The 25,671-nt window shown below is 40.8% G+C and overlaps 2 protein-coding genes and 1 long non-coding RNA gene across 4 annotated transcripts in view; 2 read left to right on the top strand and 1 right to left on the bottom strand.

Moving 5' to 3' along the window:
• Positions 1–16,649, top strand: part of LOC120284348 — a 30,638-nt gene extending 13,989 nt beyond the window's left edge. Inside the window, exons 3-4 of the mRNA XM_039291453.2 lie at positions 14,620–14,805; positions 14,864–16,649. Coding sequence (XP_039147387.1) covers positions 14,620–14,635 — 16 coding nt within the window. The 3' untranslated portion in view covers positions 14,636–14,805; positions 14,864–16,649. The remainder of the gene's footprint in view (positions 1–14,619; positions 14,806–14,863) is intronic.
• The window catches only part of LOC120284349, a 57,914-nt gene that overhangs the window by 28,811 nt on the left and 3,432 nt on the right, over positions 1–25,671 (bottom strand). The window contains exon 2 of the long non-coding RNA XR_005543545.1: positions 12,346–12,432. This is a non-coding gene — a long non-coding RNA (uncharacterized LOC120284349). The remainder of the gene's footprint in view (positions 1–12,345; positions 12,433–25,671) is intronic.
• Positions 480–8,753, top strand: LOC120284347. Of its 2 annotated transcripts, none has more exons than XM_039291450.2 (2): positions 480–3,856; positions 3,927–8,753. In XM_039291450.2, the coding sequence occupies exon 2, from the start codon at positions 6,595–6,597 to the stop codon at positions 7,768–7,770; it is 1,176 nt and encodes a 391-aa protein (XP_039147384.1). In that variant the 5' UTR covers positions 480–3,856; positions 3,927–6,594; the 3' UTR covers positions 7,771–8,753. Both variants share the same exon structure in this region, with proteins under 2 accessions (XP_039147384.1, XP_039147385.1).

Here is a 25,671-nt window from a genome sequence, read left to right as displayed (position 1 = left end):
AGTTCCCAAAATGTTTCTTGTAGACCGCTTGTAAACCGCTTGATGACTGCATCGCCAACTTTCTACTAATATGATAATATTCAATATTTTAAAACTGAATATTTCTTTCTTTCCCGTTATAATGCATTACATGCACGAAGACATCAAAATATCTAAGTGTCAGTGTAAACAGAAAACTATCCTTATTCAGATATTTTCGTTTCAACAGACGTTTTCATACCTAAATGTTTCAGCACCTACTAAACTAACAACTAACTAATGTAATTAGATGCATATCCGTATTTTTTTTTTTTTTTTTTTTGTGTAAATTTTATTAATTGGAATTAAACAAGTTTACTGCTACCTATGTGGCAGCTTGACCAGGTTTTACATAAAATAAAATTTTACAGGATAGGCATACCAATATATACATTACTTATACATTACTTTATAAATTAAGTTATTCTAACAATATTTATATAATTATAATAATCTCGATGGGAGATCATGTGGGTGGAATCTTTTTAGCCTTCTTTTTTTCGGGGGAGGGATAAGCTTTCTCGCCAGGGTGTTGCGGTGGGAACCTAGTCGCCGCATATAACTTTCCGCATGGGTCCTCAATACATCGCCTATCTTTGGAATATTAAGATCTCTTTCTATATCTCTGGTTCTCATGTACCAAGGGGAGTTACATAGTGATCTAACTACTTTACTTTGAGCAACTCTTATTTTATTCAGATTAGTTCTGGCCGTAATTCCGTATATTTGCAACGCATACTTTCAAATTGGGGTCAGGATGGATTTATACAGGCGAACTTTATTTGCCAATGAGTGTTTGTTTCTCGGCGATAAGAGCCACGACTTTTTGCAGCCTTTGAAAGTACTGCTTGCTTGATCATAGTCGTATGCCTATGAAACGTTAGTCCTCTGTCCAAAATCACCCCGAGGTATTTGTAGAAGGACTCGTGTTGAAGTGTGGAGCCGAGCATGGAAATTCCAGAGCAGTTCAAAGGCCTTTTTGTGAATGTGACGCAAGCACATTTACTGCAATTAATGCCGGTTTTCCATTCCGTTGCCCACTTCTCGAAGGCCGTCACATATTCCTGTAGGCCCCTGGTTGCATCACTTATGCTTGTACTCCTGACCATTAGATGACCGCGGTGTCATCTGCGTAAGATGCAATAAGAACATTTTCGTATTCAACTTCTGTACAGCACCAGGAATCCGGCATATCAGAAGTATACAGCGAATAAAGAGTCGGGCCTGAAACACTGCCTTGGGGTACGCCTGCTGAGATTGTACGCGTAGACGATTTGTCGCCATCGACAACCACACTGAACTTTCTGTTCGATAGAAAGCTTTTTATAAGGAGAAATAGCTGTGGCGTCAAAATGGTCTTAAGCTTACTTAGAAGACCATCATGCCAAACTCTATCAAAGGCTTGTTGTATATCAATGAATACAGCTGTTGTATACATCTTGTCCTCCATTGCCTCCAAAGCAAAGTTTGTCACTGGGTGTAGCAGTTCTGGAGTGCCACGACTTTTTCGGAAACCGAACTGCCACTTTGGAATAGCTTGGCTCACGCTTGGAAGTTTAAGGATGCGTTCTAATATTACCCTTTCCAACATTTTCCCTAGCGCGGGTAGAAGACTAATGGGCCTATATGCATCTATTTCAGTGGGTTGCTTTCCAGGCTTCGGAATCATCGTTATGATTGCTGATTTCCATTTGCTTGGAAAGTGTCCCAGCCTTAGAGCGCTATTGAACAATAGGACTAAGAAAAGTACAGCTTTGATGGGAGTTTGAGCGTCGTGTTATCTAGGAGGTCCTCACCAGGCGATTTTTTAGGTTTGAGCTTTTTGATCTGCGTTACTAACTCTTCCAAAGTAACAGGGTTTGTGGGAAGGGCCATTTGAAAAGGTTGGTCCAAGAGTGTTTGCACCCTGTCTCGGTGTTCTGCCGCAGTAAGATTCAGTGGCTTAAATATATCCAATAAGCTGGCACCAACCACCAGCCGGATTTCTGATGGGAGCCTTTGGAATAACTTGTCTTTTAAGGTTATTCATAAGCTCCACAGCGAGTAGTTAGTCGATGCATCAATTTGCAACGATAATAAATACAACAGGCATCCAATTAAAATCCCAATTGGGGAAGCTCCTATTCCAACTAAGGAAGGAGAAAATTTACACCTCAAAATTTTTTACGCGCAGAATCTCATTTTCTTAACTTGCATTGATGCGTATTCAAAATTCGTGGTATTAAAAAAAATCGAAAATAAACTTAACGTAGAGAATAAAGTAATGGAATTGCTTCAACAATTTCCCCACACCAAAGTAATTATGACTTTTAAGAACCAAGCTTCACCTCTGCTAAACTTAAATCCTTTGCACAAAGATGTGGTTTAACTATACATTTCGCAGACCCCAGACACAGTACCTCGAACGGACAAGTTGAAAGGGCACATTCAACATTAACAGAATTAGCTCGTTGCATAAAGGAAGAATTTAAGCTGATTGACTATTCAGAAATAATTGTTAGAGCCGCAAAAGAATTCAATACAGCATTCATTCTACAACAAATCAAACAACTTTCGATATTCTCTATAATAAAATTGAACACGAAAACATTTAAAAAATTCTAATGAACACTCAAGAAAAAATGTTAGAAACACATAATGAAGGTCGTAAGGAAAAAGATTATCATGTAGGGTAAGTGGTTTATGAAAAGAAACATGGAGAAAGAAATAAACTAAAATCAAGATATAAGAAACAGGTTGTTAAGGATAAACTTGCCTAACAAAAGAATAATAATAATTAAATAAGAATTATTCACAAGGAAAATATTAAGTTTTAACAAACATTATATTTCTTTTAAAATTAAAGAAAATGCATTTCTTATTACTTTTAACACCATTCGTAATGATAGCCACTTCAGAAATAATTGATTTCTCCAATCACGATTTTTTCCTGTTATCATATGCCCACTTATTCCACATACCTAATTTAAGTCTTTATAAGGAAATAATCGATCTAGAATCAGGATACATAAAAAAGGATCCAAATAAAAGGTCACAATGGGAAATAACTTACGAACTACAATTAATCGAATTAATTTTGTCACAGCTGATATCAACTAAATCCATAAGAGGAATAGATGAGTTAGACACTGTTTGGAAATGGTTAACTGGAACTCCGGATAACGATGATTTTATTACAACACAGAATAAAATAAACGACTTAATTGAAAACAATAACCAACAATTTATTATCAATTCAGAATTGTTTAAGATAAAATCACTTTCCGATCACTTAAAAAACTATTTTATGGGTCAAGAATTGCCGTTAACATTCGACTTGCAAAACATTATTGATACTACTACACTGGCAAAAATGTGTTTATTTCACATAATGATGAAAAATTACTAATAAGCAATCAGGTCGCAAAATGCGAAAATACTTTCTATGAAATATCTAATTATGTGCAAATAATATTGTAAGCAATTCCCATTTAGGCGTGTCATATTTAATAACATTCAACGGCACAACCACAATAAGTAATATTTCATACAATAATTTAGAAAACAAAATAAATTTAAATTTGCAATTGGAAAATATCAATTTTATTTATATTATTAATTTTAATAATTTTGTATTTGATTACTACATTAATAATTGTCGCGGAACGGATAAGTTGGCTATCGATAAGTAGTTAAGAAATTTGTCACCGATTGACGGCACTCGGGCACATTAAATACTAAATGTATGCATTTTTATCGCTATTGTAATTGGTCACATCGATTTAACTAAGAATTAAGCTACTTTGCGCGTCAGATCAGTTCGTCTGACGATACCAAGAGTGAGGGAAGAGAAACTGCGGTACGTAAAATTCAGAATAGATATAAGGTCAAATTTGTAATGCCTTTCAAACTGTATTATTTCCCTATAGAATAAAACGGTCGTCATTTGTCTAAGCCAATAAGCGCTTAAGGCATTTACTTTGTATTGTCGGCAGCTCGACATTTCTTTTATTCGCATTCTTTATTCGCACCCTGTGATTTGCAACATGCCGGCGCTGAGGCGAAGCCCCAGACTAGATCAGTCCAAGGGGCCCACGACGAGTGTGGCTAGTGATATACAGCAGCCTCAAAGTTCCAAGGTAAGTGGATTACTCGGTCAGAATCCGATTGGTACTCCGCAGCCTGCCAAAGCAGGGCAGACTACAAATTCCACAACTGTAGAGGTGGCGAACCTACTGGAAAGAATCGGAACCTTAGAAAGGGAACTATCCAAGGCCAAGTATGAGTGAAACGTCGTCAGCTATGAGTGAAGCGACGACGCAGATGTTGAGTAAAAATTTGCAACGGGAACAATTTGTGACGCCATCTTTGAATTGCACAATTGAGTGCAAATTTGCTCGCACAATTGAGTGCAAGTTTGCAGCCACAATTGAGTGGAACTAGTGGGCAACAAGTCACACGGAATAATAACTGTACAACAGTGAGCCTAGCGTGCGAGATGTGCTGCCAATATCAGAACCGAACATAGCCAGAACCAATATTGTGCCGTTTGCCACAAAGGTGAGCAACCTTGCAGCGTTTTTGAAGTCAACGAAGAATGGCATTCAGCATTTAGGAAATCCTACCCTAATGGAGGAGCTGATAGCTAAGTTGCCTATAAGCAAGAGGTTGGACTGGGCGAAGCATGCGGCTACGATAGAACCATATCCAACAGTGGTGCATTTTAGCAAATGGCTACACGAGCTCGCTAAATTGATATGCATTGTTACGGATGCTGCAAGTAAAGATCCGAAGCGAAGGCTATTACACGCAAGCACAAGTCGTATGGATGGAAAGGATACTGACTCTCACAAATGTTGTCCAATATGTGAGGGGCAGCATGGAATCAAGGACTGCGAAGAATTTCATCATGCACTTCCGACAGCGAGAATCGAGTTAGCAAGGAAGCATATGATCTGCTTCGCGTGCTTGGAGAGTGGACACATGGCCCGGTTCTGCAAGAAGGGCACCAAATGCAGTGTCAACGGGTGCCAAAGAAGTCATCACTACCTGCTCCACGATAGAATCGGGAATTCCAGGCTACCCCAGTCGAACGGCGGCCGCTTCAAGGAGCATACGAGCACTTGAGATCAGGAGCTGCAAAGGGACACCAGTCATCGCCGACGTAATCCCTTTACGTCAACGACTGCAACGCTAAAAGCAGGACAAGCCGAGGATGGCCAGGAATCGCCACACCGAAACCTTAGCTGCGTTGACCCGGATGGAGATGACCTGCCGGATTTTGCCAGTGACGTTGTACGGGAGGAATAAGCAAGTGGACCCATACGCGCTGCTCGATGAGGGATCGTCCGTAACGCTTATTGACGACGACATCATCCAGAGCCTGAACCTAAAGGGAGGGAGTCGACAGCTCAACGTGCAGTGGTTTGGTGGCAAATCCGTCAGAGAGCACACAACGGTAGTTAGCCTGCAGATAAGTGGCACGGGCAAATCCATGCGCCATGACCTACGAAATGTGTTCGCTGTATCGAATCTAAATCTTCCGATGCAAAGCTTGCGTCGGGAGGATGTTAAGGCAAGAAAGGAAAATGCACGCCTACCCGTTAAACCATACTTCGATGCAACGCCAAGGATCTTGATCGGCTTAAATCACGCTCATCTGTGTATTCCACTGAGGACCAGAAGCTTTGGAGCAGGAGGACCATTTGCAGCCGCCACCAAACTTGGATGGGTAGTGTACGGACCGGTAAAAGGGAGTGCAAGTCCACCGGTATCGAGATCATGCCTTTTAGCCGTGTCACACGATAATCTTCTAGAGAAGATGGTTAGCGATTACTTCGAAACTGAGAATTTTGGAGTAAAGCCCGCACCGCCGGTCGCAGCTGGTGACGATGTGCGAGCCTTAAGCATTTTGGAGGACACGACGAAACGTATAGGCCGACGATACCAGACTGATCTCCTATAGAAAGACGACGAGGTGAGACTGCCAGACAGCTACAACATGGCACTCAAGAGACTCGTCAACATTAAACGGAAAATTAAGCGCGACGAGGTCTTCGCGCTTACAAGGGAATTATGGATGATTACATGAAGAAGGGATATGCACGACGACTAGAGCCGCAGGGGATAACTCACTCCAACGGCGGCAAGGTATGGTACCTTCCGCATTTCGGGGTAGAGAACCCAAACAAGCCGGGAAAAATCCGTCAAGTCTTCGATGCCGCAGCCAAAGTGAACGATATATCACTGAACTCGGCGCTGATGAAAGGCCCTCAGCGCTACAAATCCGTACCAGCAGTGCTCTTCCGCTTCCGGGAAGGTGCCGTTGGAGTATGTGCAGACTTCAAGGAAATGTTGCACCAAGTGCTGATACAGCCACAGGACAGATGTGCCCAGCGATTCTTGTGGATAAATGGAGAGGATCGTCGGAACCCGGACACCTACGAGATGCAGGTCATGACATTCGGAGCAGCTTGATCTCCTTGTGCAGCGGACTATGTGAAGCTCGTCAACGCTTCGCAATAAAGTAGTACGGATCTGCGAGCGGTTCTGGCGATAAAGGAGTACCACTACGTGGACGACTATGTGGACAGTTTCATGAGCAAGGACGATGCTATCGCCGTTTCGTCACGGGTGAGAGAAATACATGCAAACGCAGGATTTGATTTGTGTCGGTTTTCCTCCAGTTCGGCAGATGTTCTTGGGTTCTTGAGCTGCTACATGATAACCGCTAAACTGCTGATGCGAGAGATTTGGCGGAGGAGAGTCAAGTGGGATGAGCCCCTCCCAGACGAATTGGCCGCAGCATTTGAGTGCTGGCGGCAAGAAATAAAATACATGGAAGAATTCCGATGTCCACGCTACTACTTCGTCGCTGGACGTGTACGGACCCTGCAGCTGCACGTCTTCGTGGACTCCAGCCAATCTGCGTTCGCCGCGGCGGCTTATTGGCGGGCCAAGTACGCAAACCACGATGGGCAGGCACATTTTGTGTGTTCCAAAACGAAATGTGCTCCCATGAGGACGATGTCGATCCCACGACTGGAACTTCAAGCAGCTGTATTAGGAACTAGACTGATGGACACCGTTAAACGTGTAGCGATCAGTAGCTGCACACTATGGACCGACTCTAAGACCGTGCTGTACTGGATCACCAGCACTCACCGGAGATATAAGCAATTTGTTGGAAATCGGGTGGCAGAAATCTTAGAATCCACAGAGGTTTCCCAATGGAGATGGCTACCATCTGCCGTAAACGTGGCAGACGACGCAACCAGGTCGCAACGCCGCGTTGACTTCAGCCCAGGTTCGCGGTGGTTAAGCGGACCACCATTCCTAATGGGACCTGAAGAAAGTTGGCCCAAATTTTCTGTAACCGATGGACGCGCTCCACAGGCCGCTGAGGAAGAAGAGATGTCAGGTGAGTTTGTATTGGCCATGGCAAACGCGCCGCTTCTATCTTGGCAGAGGTTCTCGAGTTTCAACCGACTGGTAAGAACGACAGCATGGATCCTAAGATTTATTCGACGCTGTCGCGGGCAACGCTACGAGCGAGAAGAGCACGGGCTTACCTCTGTCGAACGTGCTGACGCGGAGCACGCATTGGTCCGGCGGGCGCAGATAGAAGCGTTCGGCGAGGAAGCCCAAACAGGAACGGTCAGCAAGAGCAGCCAATTATCAGGACTTTCGCCGTATTTGGATAGAGAGGGTATCATGCGTGCCAATGGAAGGATTGAAGCAGCGGCATGCGTACCATATGTTTTGGATTACTAACGTGGGGAGGCTACTACGGAAGGTGGTGGCTAACTGTAACGTATGCAATTTAAGGAAGGCACGACCGACACAATTGCCGGAGGATCGGCTTGAGGCAAATGGATGGCCATTTAAGTTCACTGGCCTGGACTATTTCGGACCATTGCTTGTGTCGATTGGGCGCCGAACAGAGAAGAAGTTGGTGGCGCTATTTACCTGCCTAACTACGAGAGCCGTCCACTTGGAGATGGCTCATGATTTGTCAACAGATTCATGCATCATCGCTATGAGAAACTTCATGTGCCGCCGTGGACCTGTGGCTAGGATAAGGACCGATAATGGCAAGAACTTCGTGGGAGCCGATATAGAGGCCGATAAAGAGCCAGAAGAGGCCTGCCAGTGGAGCAGGAGGCTCCACTGTCACCAAACGACCTGTTAAAAGGTGATAAATTGGCATTTGAGAGATGCACAACAAGGAAGCAGTGACGTATCGCTCGGATAATGAGAGATCGGTTCTGGAAACGATGGGTGCACGAGTACTTGCCCACACTTGTTCGCAGAGAGAAATGGTGCCAGCGTGTTGAGCCCATGCATCGAGGAGACCTGGTATACATCTGCGATCCGGCCATACCACGCAGGGAGTGGAAAAGAGGCGTCGTTGAAGAGGTGTTCACCGGGAAAGATGGAGTGCCACGGCGGTCTTCGGTGAGGACTAGCGACCGAGCCAAATTAGTGCTGCGTCCCGCTTCGAAGTTAGCCGTTCTGGATGTGGTGAATGCTGTTGCTTAACGGGGGAGGGGATGTCGCGGAACGGATAAGTTGGCTATCGATAAGTAGTTAAGTGATTTGTCACCGATTGAGGGCACTCGGGCACATTAAATACTAAATTTATGCATTTTTATCGCTATTGTAGTTGGTCACATCGATTTAACTAAGAATTAAGCTACTTTGCGCGTCAGATCAGTTCGTCTGACGATACCAAGAGTGAGGGAAGAGAAACTGCGGTACGTAAAATTCAGAAAAGATATAAGGTCTAATTTGTAATGCATTTCAAACTATATTATTTCCCTATAACATAAAAGGATCTTCATTTGTCTAAGCCAATAAGCGTTTAAGGCATTTCCTGGGTATTGTCGGCGGCTCGACAATAATAAAATTCAGAAATATTATAATTGTAACAAAACAAGAATGGCCAGAACTATAAAAACCAAATACTGAGAAACGATTTTGAACAGAATTAAGAGAGCGTTTAAGCGAAATTCAAAATGAAGCGGGCGCGTCATTTTAGAAGGGGGAGAGTTATCCAACCCATAAATATAGCACTCTGATTCAGTTGATAAACTAATATCAAACTCCAAAATCAGCAGCATTGCCTTTGCCCTTGTCCTTTTCGCCTTGCCCTTGTTTTTGTCACCAACACTTCGCCTTTGCCCTTGTAGTGTCTAGAGTCCAACAGGATCGAGAATCCAACAGAAAGGATCGCGAGATGAGTTTTGGAGCTCCAACAATTTCAACAACGTGCACTACCGCGGCGGGAAGCTTAACGTGGTGACCGATGCGTGGTCTTGACAGCCGTTGGATCACGTAAAGATACTCACACACGACAGCCGACAGTCCAAGTGGTTACAAAAGAAGTCACAGGAGGTCCGCCAAGAGATTCAGAAGTTCTCAGACTTTACCATCGAAAACGGAGAACTCTATCGACATCTCGGTCATCGCCCCGACGACCGTGGTATTCCGTGGAAGCTGTGCGTAGCAACCGAGAATCGGGCCCGCATTCTAAAGGAGTGCCACAACGTCCCCACGGCCAGACATCTGAGCATCCGAAAGACGATACTGCGAATCTCGCAGATGTAATAATGGCCTCAAATGTTCCGGGACGTGCGACAATGCCTTCCGTGCCAGAAGTACAAGGTTGAACACCGCCAGCAAGCAGGAATAATTCTCATCCGACAAGTCAGCTAACCGTTCGCCCCGATCTATGAAAGGAAATACTGTGCTCCTCGTCTTTTTAGAATTAATATCCCTCCGAAAAGCAACTGCGGCCACCCTGATACGGGCCTTCCGCGAACGAATACTAAGGCACTTCGGAGCGCCGAGGAAACTGGTTTGCGATATCGGCTCCCGTTTACAAACGAAGCGTTCAGAGACTACGTTATGGAGAAATTTTTCATGTATTGATGAAGTGCTATAATAGAAACTAAGTCAGTTCTAATCATGGCCACGTCATCATCATCATTAATGTTTGTGGGAGTCGAGTCGGGATGAAGTGCAGATCCTGACAAGCTGATAATTTTCCGATTCAGTACCGCAATGAATCCCCGAGTTTTATTGTGGCACGCTACGGTCACATTGTATATTGATACCTCCGTTCTCTTTTCTGGAAGGCGTAGTCGAGTGCAGCTGTCTTGCCGCATCGTAGTTTCGATCGGACAAGAGTTTTTTCATGGCAAACACTGCCAATATTTAGTGTAAAACGTGCTTTAACATAAGTTGCGTCTGCTGCCTGTCTCACATTTGGCAGGGCTTGCAGCGGAAAGCTGTGCTTTCTCCTTTCTGTTGCTTTTTGGACACCTAAGGGTATGTAAAGCAGAGGTTGTAAAATGTTGGAGTCAGAGTGTGTTGATGTGTACTACACTCATTGAGTGTATTCGTTACAAGTTGCGATCAAGCTGGGTTAATCTTCCTATTAAATCCAACTGAATCGCATAAAGACTAGCAAATACATCGGAACCGGCAGCGTTTGGATCCTGAAGATTCATGACTTATACCCTTTACTCGTAGAGTAAATGAGTATAGGGTATACTAGATTCGTTCAAATATGTAACAGACAATAGGAAGCGTTTCTGACCATATAAGGTGTATATATTCTTGGTCAGAATTAATAGTCGAGTCGATCTGGCCATGTCCGTCTGCCCGTATGAACGTCGAGATCTCAGGAACTATAAAAGCTAGAAGGTTGAGATTCAGCATACAGATTCTAGGGACATAGACGCAAGTATATATATTTTTTCACATTTATATTGGTCTTGTAAATTTTTGCAAACAAAAATTTTTGCCACGCCCACTCTAACGACCTAAACCGGCTCAAAAATTACACTTTTTTGAAAAATTTTGGATATATTTTCATAATTTTATTAGTCGTGTAAATTTTTATCGATTTGCCAGAAAACTTTCTGACACGACCACTCGAACGCCCTAAAATTGCAACAAACACATTTTTGAGAAATTATTTGATTTTTTTTTCCTAAGATTATTAGTCGTTTAAAATTCTATCGAATTGCTCAAAGACGTTTTATAATGCCTACTCTAACGCCCTAAAGCCGCCAAACCGGTCACGCCCACACTTTTCAAAAATGTTTATATTTATTATCATTTTATTACCCAATCTCAATCGGTATCCCAAAAAATGTATGAAATTTCGCGTTCGCATTCACACTAGCTGAGTAACGGTTATCTGGTAGTTAGGAAACTCGATTATTGCATTCTCTCTTGTTTCTTCTTTATTTAAAGTTTATGGTTAAGTTTTACAACGCACGTAAATGAATCCGCTGATTCACAATTCCTTATGTCCGTTTTTCGCGTTATGTGTAGGGCTTGCATCGCGGTACAAAATATGTAGCCAGAATGATCAAAATGATGCTTTGTGCTTAAGTAAATTGTCCAATGCCAATAGTTTTTTTCAAGCTTTAGCACTTCAACAGTTCCCCTCATGGTCCACCAGCACTGCGACGAATTTATCTGGAGTCAAAGATGAGCTATAATTCTGCTCTGGGGATTTGCTTCTGCGTTATCAAGATAGATCACCACAAGAAGTGCACTTCTATAATATCCAGGAATTTATGTATGACTTGAACTTAAAACCAACAAGAGAAAATTTAACAAATATTTCATAATTTTTCAGGGATACCGATATTGTGGAATAAGATTAGAAAAATGGGCGTTTTGTAGGTGGAAGGATGGGCGTTACCACAGTGTGTTCGGTATACCGAAAAAAAATTTGAAAGACAAACAATAAAACGAAGAAAAATCTAATCTAATCTAAAAATCTTTTCAAAACCGTGGGCGTGGCAGTTTAGGGCGGTTTTAGGGTTATGATTGCCGTGGGAAAAAATGTTTTGGCAAGTCGATAGATATTTAAAAGCCTAGTAAAATTACGAAAAAATATCCAAGTTTTAAAAAATGTAGGTGAGTCAGTTTTGGGGGGTTTTACGCCGTTAGATATAAAGTTAATAATAAAGTTTAACAATATTGTGAAAAAATCCAACAATTTTTCAAAAGCGTGGGCGTGGCAGTTTTAGCGAATTTAGGGCTTTTTAGTGCGACAGGCGGACAGGCTGACTGACGGACATGCCCACATCGATTCGGCTATTGATCCTGATCAAGAATATATATATTTTGTATATTTACGCTTCCGTCTTTGTACTTCTCAACAAATCTAGTATACCCTTTTACTCTACGAGTAACGGGTATAAAATAAATTGTATTCTTCTTTCATTCGAGCTGGTTGTCGAAAAGTTATCGATAAGACAATCTTACAAGTATATACACATATGCCCAATAAAATTATAATTATCTTTTTCACTTTATACCTACCTATTATCCATTTTTAATATTAGTATTTGTGGCGACCGGCATTGCCAACAACCAAACATCGGAAGAGCGGTAACGCGACGTTGACACCTAGTGTTAAGAGAGAGAAGACAATTTACTCTGGTGTGGTTGGTCGTGTCGCGCGGGGTGTCAACGGCAAGACTACAAATTATTGTATGGAATATTGGTAATAATATTGACTTCAACCGAAAGCCATAAAGTGTGTTACGTTAATAAGCGGGTCATTACATTGGGGACGAGTGGAAAAATCGGTAAATATTAATAATAATAAAAAGAATAAGTGAATTTGCCAATAAGAAGAAGAAGTGATGAAATAAGACGCTGAATTGCAAGTAACGCGTAACGTGACTTAGACCAAAGACACTGGAATAACAAAATGCGTAACGCCATACAATTTTTTTGCGATTTTTTGGCCGTGGCTCTAGAGGTGGCTCCAGGCTCTCTCGAGTTTTTGTTCGAGAGAGAAAGAGCGGAGGGCGCTACAGCAAACAGCTCTTTTCTACGCATACAGTGATAGCAGTAAATTGTAAATTTGACAAAATATGCCCTTCACCTTAAAAGTTCGTTGACTTTAAGTCTATATTATTTTTTATCAATTGGCACCATGCGAAAAATTCTTGCTTTGCATTGCCCTAACGCTACTATTATTTAAATATAGCTTAGAAATAGTAATAGCGGAATCATAATATCACAAAATAAATTTTTAAAATGACTTTATAGTAGAATTTTTGTCATTAGAGTATTGAGCGTGCGACGCGTGGAAAATTAATAGGCAATGATTGTTGAGTGCTTGTGTCCGCACTTCGTGCCTCCAGATATGACTGTTGCAATAAATAGTTTTCATATTTTCATTTATTTTATTAATTTTTTCTTTTCTACTACGTATTATTATTTTTTATGAAATATTATTATGAAATATTATCATTTTTATTATTTATTAATAAAATTATTATTTTTTTATGAAATTAAAAAATAATTAATATTTTTATGAACCATTTTTATTATTTAAAATGCGCATTATATTCAGCTTTCGGCTAATTTTTTTTTTTTGTTCTTTTCCAATTTGATTTTTTTAAAAAGCGCGCCATCATCATATTGCTACCAAATTGGCCACAACTGCAAATATGTAAATTCGTTTCTTCGATCAGAATTGATTTCGGCACGAAAATCGTCTTCTAGCACAACACGCACACATATACGCGTTCTCGTCTCTTGTTTTTACTCACACAAGCAAGAAAATTCTATTTTTAGATTTCTTACGCTCCTAGCGTAAGCGGGCGGAAAGAGAGCAAATTTGGCCTTCACCAAAAAAGTGGCTGCATAGTGCCAAACGAATGCATGGCCATTACGCATCTTGTTATTCTAGTGTCTTTGCTTAGACCGTGTGTGAGTGTGTGTTTGAAACTCTGAAAAAAAAACGTTTTAAATGTGTCGTCAGAAGACATAAGTGTACATAAATATAATATGGAAAAAGAGAGATGGAATAAACGTAGTTAATGCAAATCTGCACAGAATGCAGGGCCCGCATTGAAAGTTGGCTGCTGCGATTCCAGGCATATAGGTTCACCGTTATCTATAAATCCGGAAAAAATAACAAACATATCAGATGCGCTGCCTCCACTTTGTCAACTGCCTACGGTAGAACCAATCGATCTCAGGACGGAATACAGCATTCTACGCATCGTGCAGAACTCTATCCCAAGATCTATGCCAATCCCTGATATAGCTGAGTCTTCCAAAAGGGATGAAGAAATTATAAATTATATGCCTTGAGAACGACTAATGGAAGCCCGATACATTAACAAACCTCTAGTCGTTTCGCAATAAATGCGGTTAGAGCCACTTTCTATTTAAAGCACTAGTCGGTGCACGGCTGGCTCAGAGGCTTCGCAAAATTTAAAATATGAAAACATAAACATTTTGGACTGATTCAAGGACAGTACTCCACTGTCTGAAATTGGACCGACGCAACTTCATTGTAATGCACAAAATAACAGAAATTACAAAGACCACAACCACTAATCAAATCCGACTAAGTAACACGTAACAGACACGTAAACAGGGCGGTTTAAGGCGTTTAGGGTGTGGTCGTGGCAAGAAGTCGATAGAAATTTACAAGACTAATAAAAATATGAATGATTATCAAAACATTTCAGTTGTAGACGGTTTGTGGGCGTTAGAGTAAGCGTGGCAACAGGTCAAAAAACTTTCGGCGGGTATATGCTGGAATCTGTATGCTTAATCTCAACATTCTAGCTTTTACAGCTCGTGAGATCGAGACGTTCACATGGAAGGACGGACAGACGGATCGACTCGGTTATAGCTACTAATCAACGATATATATACTTTATTTGGTCGGAAAGGTTTGGCTTATCGAATCTAGTATACTTACTCTACGAGTGACGGCTATAAAATTGATGCTTTAGGCAATGGTTTTTTTGGGTAACTAAATAATTATGAATTCTCTATGGTTTATATAACCGAAAATTGTCTTCTGCAGGGTGGCTCCTTCTGCATCCACCGGTGATAACTGATCCAGATAAAGCTAACCTGGGGCTTCTGACGCCATTTCCTGCGCATCGACCGGGATCGCTTGCGTATCTTCACCTTGTGGCTTACGCTGTTTTATCAGAGACGTAACGCCATCCATTTCCTCTACTGTTTCCACTGCTGATCCGTTGTCTGGTTGTCGGTCGCCACGTGCCGGAGAGACGTACTACCAACTATGCTTTTGTGCCAGAAGTTTGGCATCCAAGTGCTACCAACCATTTTTTTAGTTGGTGCACCAAGAATTGATTTAATTCAGCGTCAGGCATAGTAAGTTAAACCACTTCTGATGTTGTAAACGGTGCTACAGTCGTGATGCTTTGATTAAACTTCCTTTATTACGACCTTTCTGTTGAAATGCTTGCCACCGAATGCCGTGTCTAGCGCGTTTTCATTTTCTTATGCTCCGTGTGCTAGATATATATTCTTAATACTTAATGCTAGCTTATAGGTAGGACCGAGATGACAATATAATTCTTATATCTACAGTAAGCTATGCTACTGCATGGTACAGTGGGTCTTATGAGTATCCATCCTACCACATATTTATGGTTCTAACAGGGTTTCCCAGAAGTGTTTAATAAACATTTTTGGGAAAACACTTTCATTCCTTTTTTAGACGCGCTGACAAAATTTGATGACATCATAGGATTTGAACTTTTAGCTCAAGTGGGGGCGAAATTAGACGCAGAGAAAGGTACAATAAATTATGGTTCTTTTTCCGATAAGCTATACCATGTTAGTTGCGACAATGTGAATTTCAGTAACGTAAATGATATTTCCGTACCTGAATCTGTAAAAGTCGAATTTCAATACATGATCACAAAAAGATCTAAGACATTTTCATCCTCTAAAGAGGCACTGCCGTTTAACACTGCTGTTGTTGCCAAAACTCGAACAAGCGATGATAAGCTAGTTTACTTCGAAATATTCCCGCATCCCATGGGTATATCCGAGTTTGTGAAGCGAGAAATCGCAGATTTATTGCAAAGTCATTATAACAACCTAACATGGGTTGTGGAAAAAAAGTGATTACCCAGGGAATAAGAAAAATCGTTTGGTTGTAGACTTAAGGAAACTAAATTAGGTAAATTAGGTAAAGCCAAATACTTTACAACGCTAGATTTAAAGTCCGGCTATTACCAGATATACATGTCAGAGCATGACCGGGAGAAGACCTCTTTCTCGGTAAATGGCCGAAAGTATGCGTTTTATCGATTACCGGTCGGCTTGAAGAATGCGGGAAGCATCTCCAAAAAGCAATCGACGACGTCTTACGAGAACAAATTGGCAAATCGTTCTACGGTTACGTAGATGACATATTTATTTTTTCTGAAAAGTTAAAGAACATGTTTGGCACATAGATTGAATTTTAAAAAGCCTATGTGATGTCAAAATGAAGGTGTCCTACGAAAGAACACACTTCTTGAAGCAAAGTGTTGAATATCTAGGATTTATTGTAACCAATGGTGGTGCAAAGACCGACGCAGAAAAAGTAAAAGCCATAAGGGAACACCCAAAACCGTCAAATCTGCATGAGCTTAGGGTATTTTTAGGTCTATCCAGTTACTATCTATGTTTCGTTGAAGACTTTGACAAGCAAGGCCTTTGACAAGCTTGCTCTTTTTTTTCTTTTTTTTTTTTTTTGCATTGCTTCGTTTATTAAAGCTTATTATAAGACTAACAATAAGTTTACAAATCTTAAAAAGTAATAAACTAACAGTCACTATTGCAACTGATATGAGTTTGTGTGGCCCTAATAATTATCGTTGGGTTGGCATATTACGACGAAGTCGGGTTCGGCTAGATAGCCGTGTTAAGTCTCTCGCAAGCCTGTTCGGATGGACACGTAGTTTGTTGCGATATTTTTCCATTTGATTGGCTATTTTATCTCTGACCGGAAGTATAAATAAATCCCTATGTAAGTTATCACTTCGAACGTACCACGGTGCGCCGGTGATGGTTCTCAGGATTTTCGATAGGGCTCGTTGGATGGTTTCTACGCTGTTGTTACCCCCGTAGCTGGGAGCCATAGGTCCAGGTCGGGTTTAGGACGGAGTTGTAGAGTAAGACCTTAATCTAGTCTTAGGGGAGAGCGTATACTAAGAAGCCAATGTAGACTATTGGATTTTAGTTTGAGGTGTGTTCCTTTTGCCTCGTGTCTACGCCAAATGAGTCGTCTGTCAAGATGAATACCTAGATACGTAACTTTATTTGATTTTCTTTTATTATGAGCGAAGGGCAATCTTGTCTGTTGAGGGTAAAAGTTACGTGTTTCCATTTCTGTTCATCGACTTTTATTCGCCAGTCAGAAATCCATTTCCCAATATGTGCCAGGTTGTGCAAGTTGTGCAGTAGCTTGTCGTGGACATTTAGAGCGGCTCAGGATTGCAGTGTCATTGGCAAATGTTGATATTGTTAGCTGCCTCGATGTTGGTATATAGTAGATATAGTGTTGAGCCAAGTACGCTGCCTTGAGGAACCCCAGCTCCTATGATGTGGTCCTCAGACGTAACAGTGACGCATCTAACTGAAAACACTCTATTGTACAGGTACGACTTTAAAAGCTTATGGATGCATTCAGGGAGTGTTGACATAATTTTATGCATTAGGCCATCTAACCAGACTCTGTGAAATGCTTGGGCCACGTCGAGAAAAATGGCAGTGCAGTACTCTCTCTTTTCGAATGCAGTTAGAATTTCAGTTGTGATTCGATTGACTTGTTCGATTGTTTCATGTTTCTCCTGAAAACCGAATTGATGATGGTATTTTGTTAAAAGTTCGCAGATAGGGTATAATAAAGGTCAGCAGACATTTTTCGAAGAGTTTTGACATAAATGGTAGTAAACTTACAGGTCTGTATGATGATGGAACTGTATGATTCTTTCCCGGTTTCGGTATTATAATGATGATCGATTTTTTTCATAACGAAGGGAAGTGACCAATTCTATTTATTGCATTGAAGAGCTAGCAAATAGTTTGGACAGTACAAAATGGAAGTTCGATGATCATCTTAGGGTTTATTAGATCGCTGCCGGGTCTCTTATTAGGTTTTAATTCCTTAATGATTTTTGCAATTTCAGTTGGTCGAAATTCTATTGGATCCTGTGTGGTTTGGCTTACAACTGATTGCTCTTGTAATACGAAATTATTCGTTGCTGGGTTTGGTTGCAAGACGTTTTGAAGGTGCTCCGCGAAAATAGAAGCCCTATGTTTATAGCTGCGGACCCATTCACCTGCAGAATTTCTTATTGGCACAACAGATTCTACCGGAGGGCTTAGAGATGGGTGTGCTCTCCATAATAGGTATTTAGATATCATAAAGCGAGTTGGGCAGTAAACAGCAGTAAGTGCTATTCGTCCGTTACCCAGCTGTATATTTAAAGATTTTGCCTGTAAGTAGTTTGTCGCAAAGTCGTTGCGGAAAGTATGTTTTATGCGTTTTCTAATCAGGACTATAGTGCCTCCATATGCTTTACCATCAGGGTGGTTGGTGCCGTAGAATATATAACCATTTACTTGAAACTTGTACTTGTGTGTAAAATGTGTTTCAGAAAGGAGAATTACATCGATATGTTTGTCTTGGAGAAAATGAGCCATTTCAAGCTTGTGTCGCGAAACGCTGTTGGCATTCCATAGAGTTATACGTAAGGAAGCCATTGATTATTTTGACTGCTGCGATACCAGAAACTGTATTAATAGATCCTGATTACGCATAAGATTTTCCATGGTTGTTCTCATAAATGTCATGAATTCGGTCATGCTTTGTTGCAAGTTAAAGATCATTGTTTCAATATTGTCTTGTGGCTCTCCTGTTGGCTGATCAGCATTTACCTTGTTTTGTTCATCGAGTGGGAATGGAGTTGTAGGATTTGTAGATGCAAGACCAGACGCACTTGCAAATGTTACGTTCCTGTTGGTCAGACTGTTTAAGTGGACATCATGTGTATGTTTTGAGGGAATAATTGAGCTCGGCGTGCTTTGCCCACGCATCATAGCCACTTTTTGGTGTAGCCCATTTTTTAGATCCTTATATACAGGGCAACCTCTTTAGTTTGCTGCGGAGGTAACGCAGTTACTACACTTTTTCATACCGGGGTCAGCTTTGTTTGATGGGCATTTAACAGAGCTATGAAGCTCACCACACACTACACATACAGTGCGAAGGGTACAATAAGTTTTTGTATGATCATATTCTTGGCAATTTGTACACTGTACGGGTCCTTTGCGCTTATGTGGCTCTTCAACAAAGATTTTACGGTGTAAGAGATATTGCAGCTTATAAATGGGGTGACTCTCGTTTCTCGGTTGTGGCTTTTTATCTTTGTTAAATATGTTGATAACTGATTTCAGCTTAAAACCTTGTTTAGTTAGGGCTCCTGATATTTCCTCTGGATTTATTTCAGGCTCAAGGCCTTTAATAACTATTTGTAGTCCCTTGCTGCTTTTTAGGTGGTACGTATAAAAGTTTTTCTTGGCATCGTCGAGGTATTTGGTAAGCGCTCTGAAGTTTACTTCCGTTGTGACTTGCAATTTTGTTTCATGATTGTTTCCCTTGGTCAGGGGAATTATGTGGAAACTGTCTTTCCCAATAACGTCCATTATTTTGTTTTCGAGGGCGCTGGAACTTTTTTCTCTAATGTAGATTGGAGGCGGCTTAGGCGGCTTAATGTTTTTGTCAGAATTTGGCAGATCGTCTAAATCATCGGCCAAAATGACAAATCGGTTATCATTGTTGGGTATGTTAGTTTTCTGTCTTGTTGTGTCACAATTTATTTTTGATTTATTACCCATTAAAGAATTTGCGGGCTTAGTTTTCGCTTTATTTGTATGTATCGATCTATACCAGTCTGTATGGTCGATGAACTTTTTTTTGCTGAGGGTGCAGCACTCAGTGAATTTATTTTTGGTGCTTGCTCAGCAGAACTTGCAGTCATCGTTGATTGGGCGTGTACCAGTGGAGTTGTTGTTTTTGTCACAGCAGGTGTAACAGAGCCAGTTGATAAGCAAAGATTTTAAGCTTGCTCTTGCTCGGGCATTTCAACAGTCCCTTTAAAGGTTTATGGAGAGCAAGACCGCGCTCTCTCGCTTGTTGTTGGTAAGTCGTGGTATTTGATTGGGTCGGGGGTGATTGACCGTACGACTAAGTACGCGTTGTTTCGTTGGAAAGAGAGGCGACGTTGGTCTTGCTCAAGTTGGCGCTGGGCCCGAAGGTCTTTCTGACTCATTTTTTTATTATTTGAAGTTATTGATATAAACGGTTTTATCTTTTTTTGTTTTATATTTGTTGAATTTATTTATTTTATATTTATTTATTGTAATAAAAAAAAGGAGAAAAGTTTTCGTGAGCATCACTCCTTTGGTTGTTTTTTTTTTTTTTGATTAGTTTTTTTTTTTGAGTTAGCGTCTTTTCGCACGAGATTAACGTTATTATTATTTAAATAAAGCTTAGAAATAGTAATAGCCAAATATTAAGGCAATGATTGCTTGAGTGCTTGTGTCCGCACTTCTTTTTTTTTTTTTTCTTTTCGCACGGGTCCCACGGCCACACCTCCCGCCCAACCGACCGAGGGGCGCTGCCGTGTATCGTACGGCTCGATTCGCGAGAAGATAGACGCGTTATAGAAAAGAGAACAGAGACGAGGAAATGCAGTAATAAAATAATAATAAATAATGTAACTAAATAATAACATAACTGTAATAAATATTAGTGTTAGTAGTATCTTATTATGTACTAAAAAAGTTAAAATTGATTGCTTTAAGAGCAACAGAGAGTCGAGATTACAAATAATAAGATAGGATATGCCTTAAGATATGACTTTTGCAATAAACAGATTTCATATTTTTATTTATTTTATAAATGTTTATTTTCTACTCCGTATTATTTTTATGAAATATTTATTTCTCAATGTAATGCCTTTTTTTAACAAATTTATGTTTAATTTCCTTTATATGTGCTTTAATTATTTAGTATATTTATTAAATCATATGACTTAATATGATGGATGTAAATGATCAATTTTTATTATTTAAAATGCGCATTATATTCAGTTGTTTTTCAGTTTCATATTTTTTTTTTTGGTCTATCGAATTTGATATTTTTTAAAAGCGCGCACTTTTGGGTGGGAAGAAAAAGGTCTAATAAATATAGGACCCCATTACAATTGTAATGGCCTCCCCGTTTTGTTCCCTGGGTACCGATTATTACATATATTACACATAATTAATTAACATAACATAATATAAATAAAATAAAAATAAAATATAAATATTTAAACGGTAGCTAATTCGAGCGGCGATTTTAACATACGAATTTAAAAAACTTTAAAATTATAATAGTCAGGGCGTGAATTTTTAATTATTATTTTAGTTCATCATATTGCTACGAAAATGGTCAAAACTCCAAGCATGTAAATTCGTATCTTCGATCAGAATTGAAGTACGCACACATACACACGTTCTCGTCTATTGTTTTTACTCACACAAGCAAGCAAATTCAATTTTTAGATTTCTTACGCTCTCAGCGTAAGCGAGCGGACATAGAGCAATTTTGGCCGTCACCAAGAAAGTGGCTGCATAGTGCCAAACGAATGTATGGCCGTTACGCATCTTGTTATTTGAAGATTTGTTGTAACCGACTTGCATTTCCACTGCAAGATTTCACGAACAACAGCTGGCGCCGCTGGACAACGTACTCTGACACGCCTCCTATATCGACGCGGGACAGGAAAGACTTAATTTATATTCTACTTGTTACGTACTTTCCAACGAATCTATTATACCCTACCTCTAATTTGACATGAGGTCATTGCTTTATTTAATTTTATTTAATTTAATAATTATTTTTCTTCGAAAATTTAAATATAAATGAAAAAGATGATATGATGATTATGATGAAGAAGATATCGATAGGTATTGGTTAATAATATAAAAAAAATATATGAGTTGTAGTCGTAAGAGTGGGCGTGGTAAAAAGCTTTTTAGGAAATCGATAAAAATTTAAAAGACTAATAATATATGTAATATATACTACTAATATATGAAAAATATCAAAACATTTTTTAAAAGTGTGTGCGTGGCAGTTTGGGGCGGCTTGTGGGCATAAAAGTGGACGTGTCAACATAGGTCAACGAACTTGCTCTGCGTCTATGGTTCAGCCTTCTAGCTTCTATAGTTTCTGAGATCTCGGCCTTTTTACAGACGGACAGAAGGAAACTCTTCTTTCTACATGTTAGATTCCTTTCAACGAATTCAGTTTATCCTTTTACCATACGAGTAACTGGTATAAAAATTCCATTAATACAATAATAAAGCTGAGCATATAGCGGCGCCTGTAGCGACTTCAAAACTAGAGCTGCAGTGTCAGTTCTACTAAGTAGCAGGAAAAAGGTGGAGACTATGCACTAGCTCTGGCATGCTTGCCGCCAATTGATGTGGAGATCAATACTCTCAGCCTACGAGTAGCTGCTGAGTGGCAGAACAGATGGTAAACGTTGCGACGGGGAAGGTGGTCTTAAGCTCATCCCTGAGTTGTTGGTATGGGCGGAGTGCCAACACAAATGCTTGGACTACCACTAGTCCACTAGACTACTAGCCACGAGACTACTGGCTAAAACCAACCAAGTGTGATGGCGGGAGAAGAATACTACCTCAGCGTACCCTGCATGTAGTAAGAGGCGATTTAAGGGTGGTAGGAGGAGGCCCCATGGCCATATATTTGACGTTGCGCGAACGAAGTTGCCTTAAACGGCTACTCCACCCTGGATCTCGAAAGAAAGTGGCAAACTAATCAGTGGTAGTAGGCTCGTTTTATTCTGTAAGAATTCATGGTTATAACAGTTACAACTAACTTTTACAACCTCCAGACTTTCACACGACAATTAAAAAGCCAAGTTTCCCGGCTAATTTTCAACATGGCGATGGGGAAAAAACAATTAGTGTGCCTGCAAACAATTAGCTAACAAATCCCCTCAGATTTAAAACTGGTTCACAGCATAAGTTCACTTAACCTCCCCGAATACCCTAACCACGTGAAGAACCGCTTTACTGAAATACCAGAAGTGCAAGTTTAGAGACGTGTCGAATCATTGTCCTCTATAGGCCATTGTCTATTACTCGAACCTTAGCGCGTCTGACGAATCGCTGATGGACCCGCTGTAGACCTACTCCACGATGCCCTTGAATCACTCTCGTCGGGGCGAGGCAGACAAAGACCATATAACCCTGGTGGACGGGCTCCGTTATTCGGTACCACTTCTCGCGTCGATCAAGCGTAGGCAGATACTCCAGGCCCCACCTCCTCCGGAAAGGGTCTCGTAGCAGGCGAGAAATCCTCCACTGCTTTCTCGTAGAACCCTCCTTGGGCAGCTCCACATCCAATCCAGGCCTATCCCGAAAATAGGAGTGGCCAATTTGAGTAGGTCATTTGAACAAGGCGACCCAACGCTTTTCCTTGTGCCGGGTCACAGTCATCAACAGTTTCCCAAAGTAGTCCAGTCAAGTATATCCAGTCAAGTATATTTCAAAAGCCATCCACCCGCATCCAGTCCGACCCCGATAGGGTCCCATTATCGGCGGCAACGGACGCGCTGGATGCAACTTGCACACGTTTCACGACGAGATAACTCTCCGAATCACACGCCTCATCTTCGTGACCCAGAATTTCATCCGGATCTCAGCAATTGTAGCATTCACTTTTTGATGCTTCATCCTGGCGTAGATATGTCGGACCATCAGTTCTGTGACATTGTGTCTGTGTGACAGTATTACGGGACTCCTCGCACTGTACGGCATGCACAGTGCAGCATTAATTCTGCCGTAAACTCGGAATCCAGTTCTCTCGAATGTCGCTCAAGCTACCGACGTCCTTTCCAGCTTCCACCGACCTTATCGGGTCGGGCAACGACTCCAGTTGTGCCAGTCTGACCAACAGTTTTTCCACGGACTTACATTGTGCTGCAGTAAGGCCGTATTCCTAAAGATCGCTTCTCTGTTTGCGGCACCCTCGCGCAAACCGTAGGACCCAGGCTGTAATCCTCACCAGGCGATTGAAGCTCGAGAATCTCTGAAACGGGATAACAAAGTCGTTTGCCGAATCTTACGCAAACTCACTGGCCATCTATTCTTCATCAGGGAAATCTGTGCCCCGGCCAGCTAGCTGCTGGCTGGAGGACGCCGTCGTCCTCATACGTAACCCTCGTAATAAGCCACCACAACAAATGCTGTCTTATCAGCATCCACGAAGACAATTTTTAAATGAGGACACTGTTTAATTTAATTTAATTTTATAATTTAATTTTTTTGTAAAATTAAAATATAAATGAAAATGATGGTAGTAATTCTGCAGAGACTGTTTATTGATCATGTACCGTGGATGGTTTTTATATATGTAAAGAACGCACACACGTCGTAAATGTGAACAATATGAAGGGTTATTTGTGACTGACTTCTTTTGTCTTCTTACACTTCTAATTATACTTCTGTGTATTCGGTGAAGCCGAATATACATACAGACTTAAATGTATGTATGTATAAGATGCGTGCATTGCAGTTCATACCAGAGTCGTAATTTAACGACAATGGGTTGATTTTTAACACTATTTGACTGTTCGTCTAAAAATATGAGTAATCGGCCAATTTCGGGTTTTCATTAAAGATTTACCATATCTGTTGAGCTAGTAAGCTTTTTTATTAGCTGTTTTAAGCAACTAAAAGACGATATTTATTTTGCGATTTTGAACGATATGTTTTATTGAGTTTAGCGAGCGAGAATTTAATCTAGGCGATATTTACAATTATACAAAAGCTAATGGTAATGAGCGAATTAATTGCAGAGCGATCAGCAGAACAAGAGAAAGAGCTCTCGAGAGGGGGGAGCGTAGATAATATGGCATATCAGTTTTGAACGGTTTGTAGGCGTAAGAGTGAGCGTCACAAAAAGATGTTTGGCTGGTGGACAGAAACTTACAATTTTGCAAAAGTCGATCTAGCCATGTCCGTCTGTCCCTCTGTACGTGTGAACGTCGAGATCACAGGAACTATAAAAGCTAGAGGGTGAGATTCAGCATTCAGATTCTAGAGACATCAGCGCAATTTTGTTGACCGATGTTGGTACATATAAGGTACATCATATAAGGTACATGCATTCTTGATCAGGATCAATATGAACGTCAAGATCTCAGGAACTATAAAAGCTAGAAGATTGAGATTTAGACCTTTGTTCCCGCGTCCCCATTTTTGAAAAACTTTTCTAGCGATTTGACAAAAAATTTTTTTGCCACGCCCACTCCAACGCCCTTAGTTCATTGCCATTATATGATTTTGGTAGAGGACCAATTGTGTCCACTATCGAAATCATGTTCTTGGGTCATAGTAATGAAGTAAAAAATAAAGAAAAATTTAGAGAGCCAAAGTCTAAATAATTTAATAGTAACAAACCTTTGGAAAGGGATAAAATTTGTATGGGGCCTAATTATAAGCCAATCTTCCCTGGGTTTGAAAACTAATTAGCAACGAAATTTTTTATTCACAATATTCTTGCACATGCTGCAAACAGATGCCGACTTTTATGTCTACCGGATATAGTTGAAAAACTGCTCGAACGTATCCTGTATACCTGAATAGAGGAAATCACCGAGATAATCAACGGCCTAGGATGTCAGCTATATGGCTTCCGGAAGGGACGCCCTCTCGGCCGTTAGTAACATCGCCAAGACCGCCCTTGCTGGTGATAGATGGCTAGGAGGCAGGAAGGAATACGCA

Source organism: Drosophila simulans, chromosome 2R, assembly GCF_016746395.2.
Source record: "Drosophila simulans strain w501 chromosome 2R, Prin_Dsim_3.1, whole genome shotgun sequence".
Classification (NCBI taxonomy): domain Eukaryota; kingdom Metazoa; phylum Arthropoda; class Insecta; order Diptera; family Drosophilidae; genus Drosophila; species Drosophila simulans.
The sequence above is the reverse complement of the archived record's forward strand: the minus strand, read 5'-3'. Positions and strand labels throughout refer to the sequence as shown.

Bases quoted from the DNA above. Each gene is read 5' to 3' on its own strand.
- LOC120284347 (XM_039291450.2), top strand. From the start codon at position 6,595: ATGAGCAAGGACGATGCTATCGCCGTTTCGTCACGGGTGAGAGAAATA.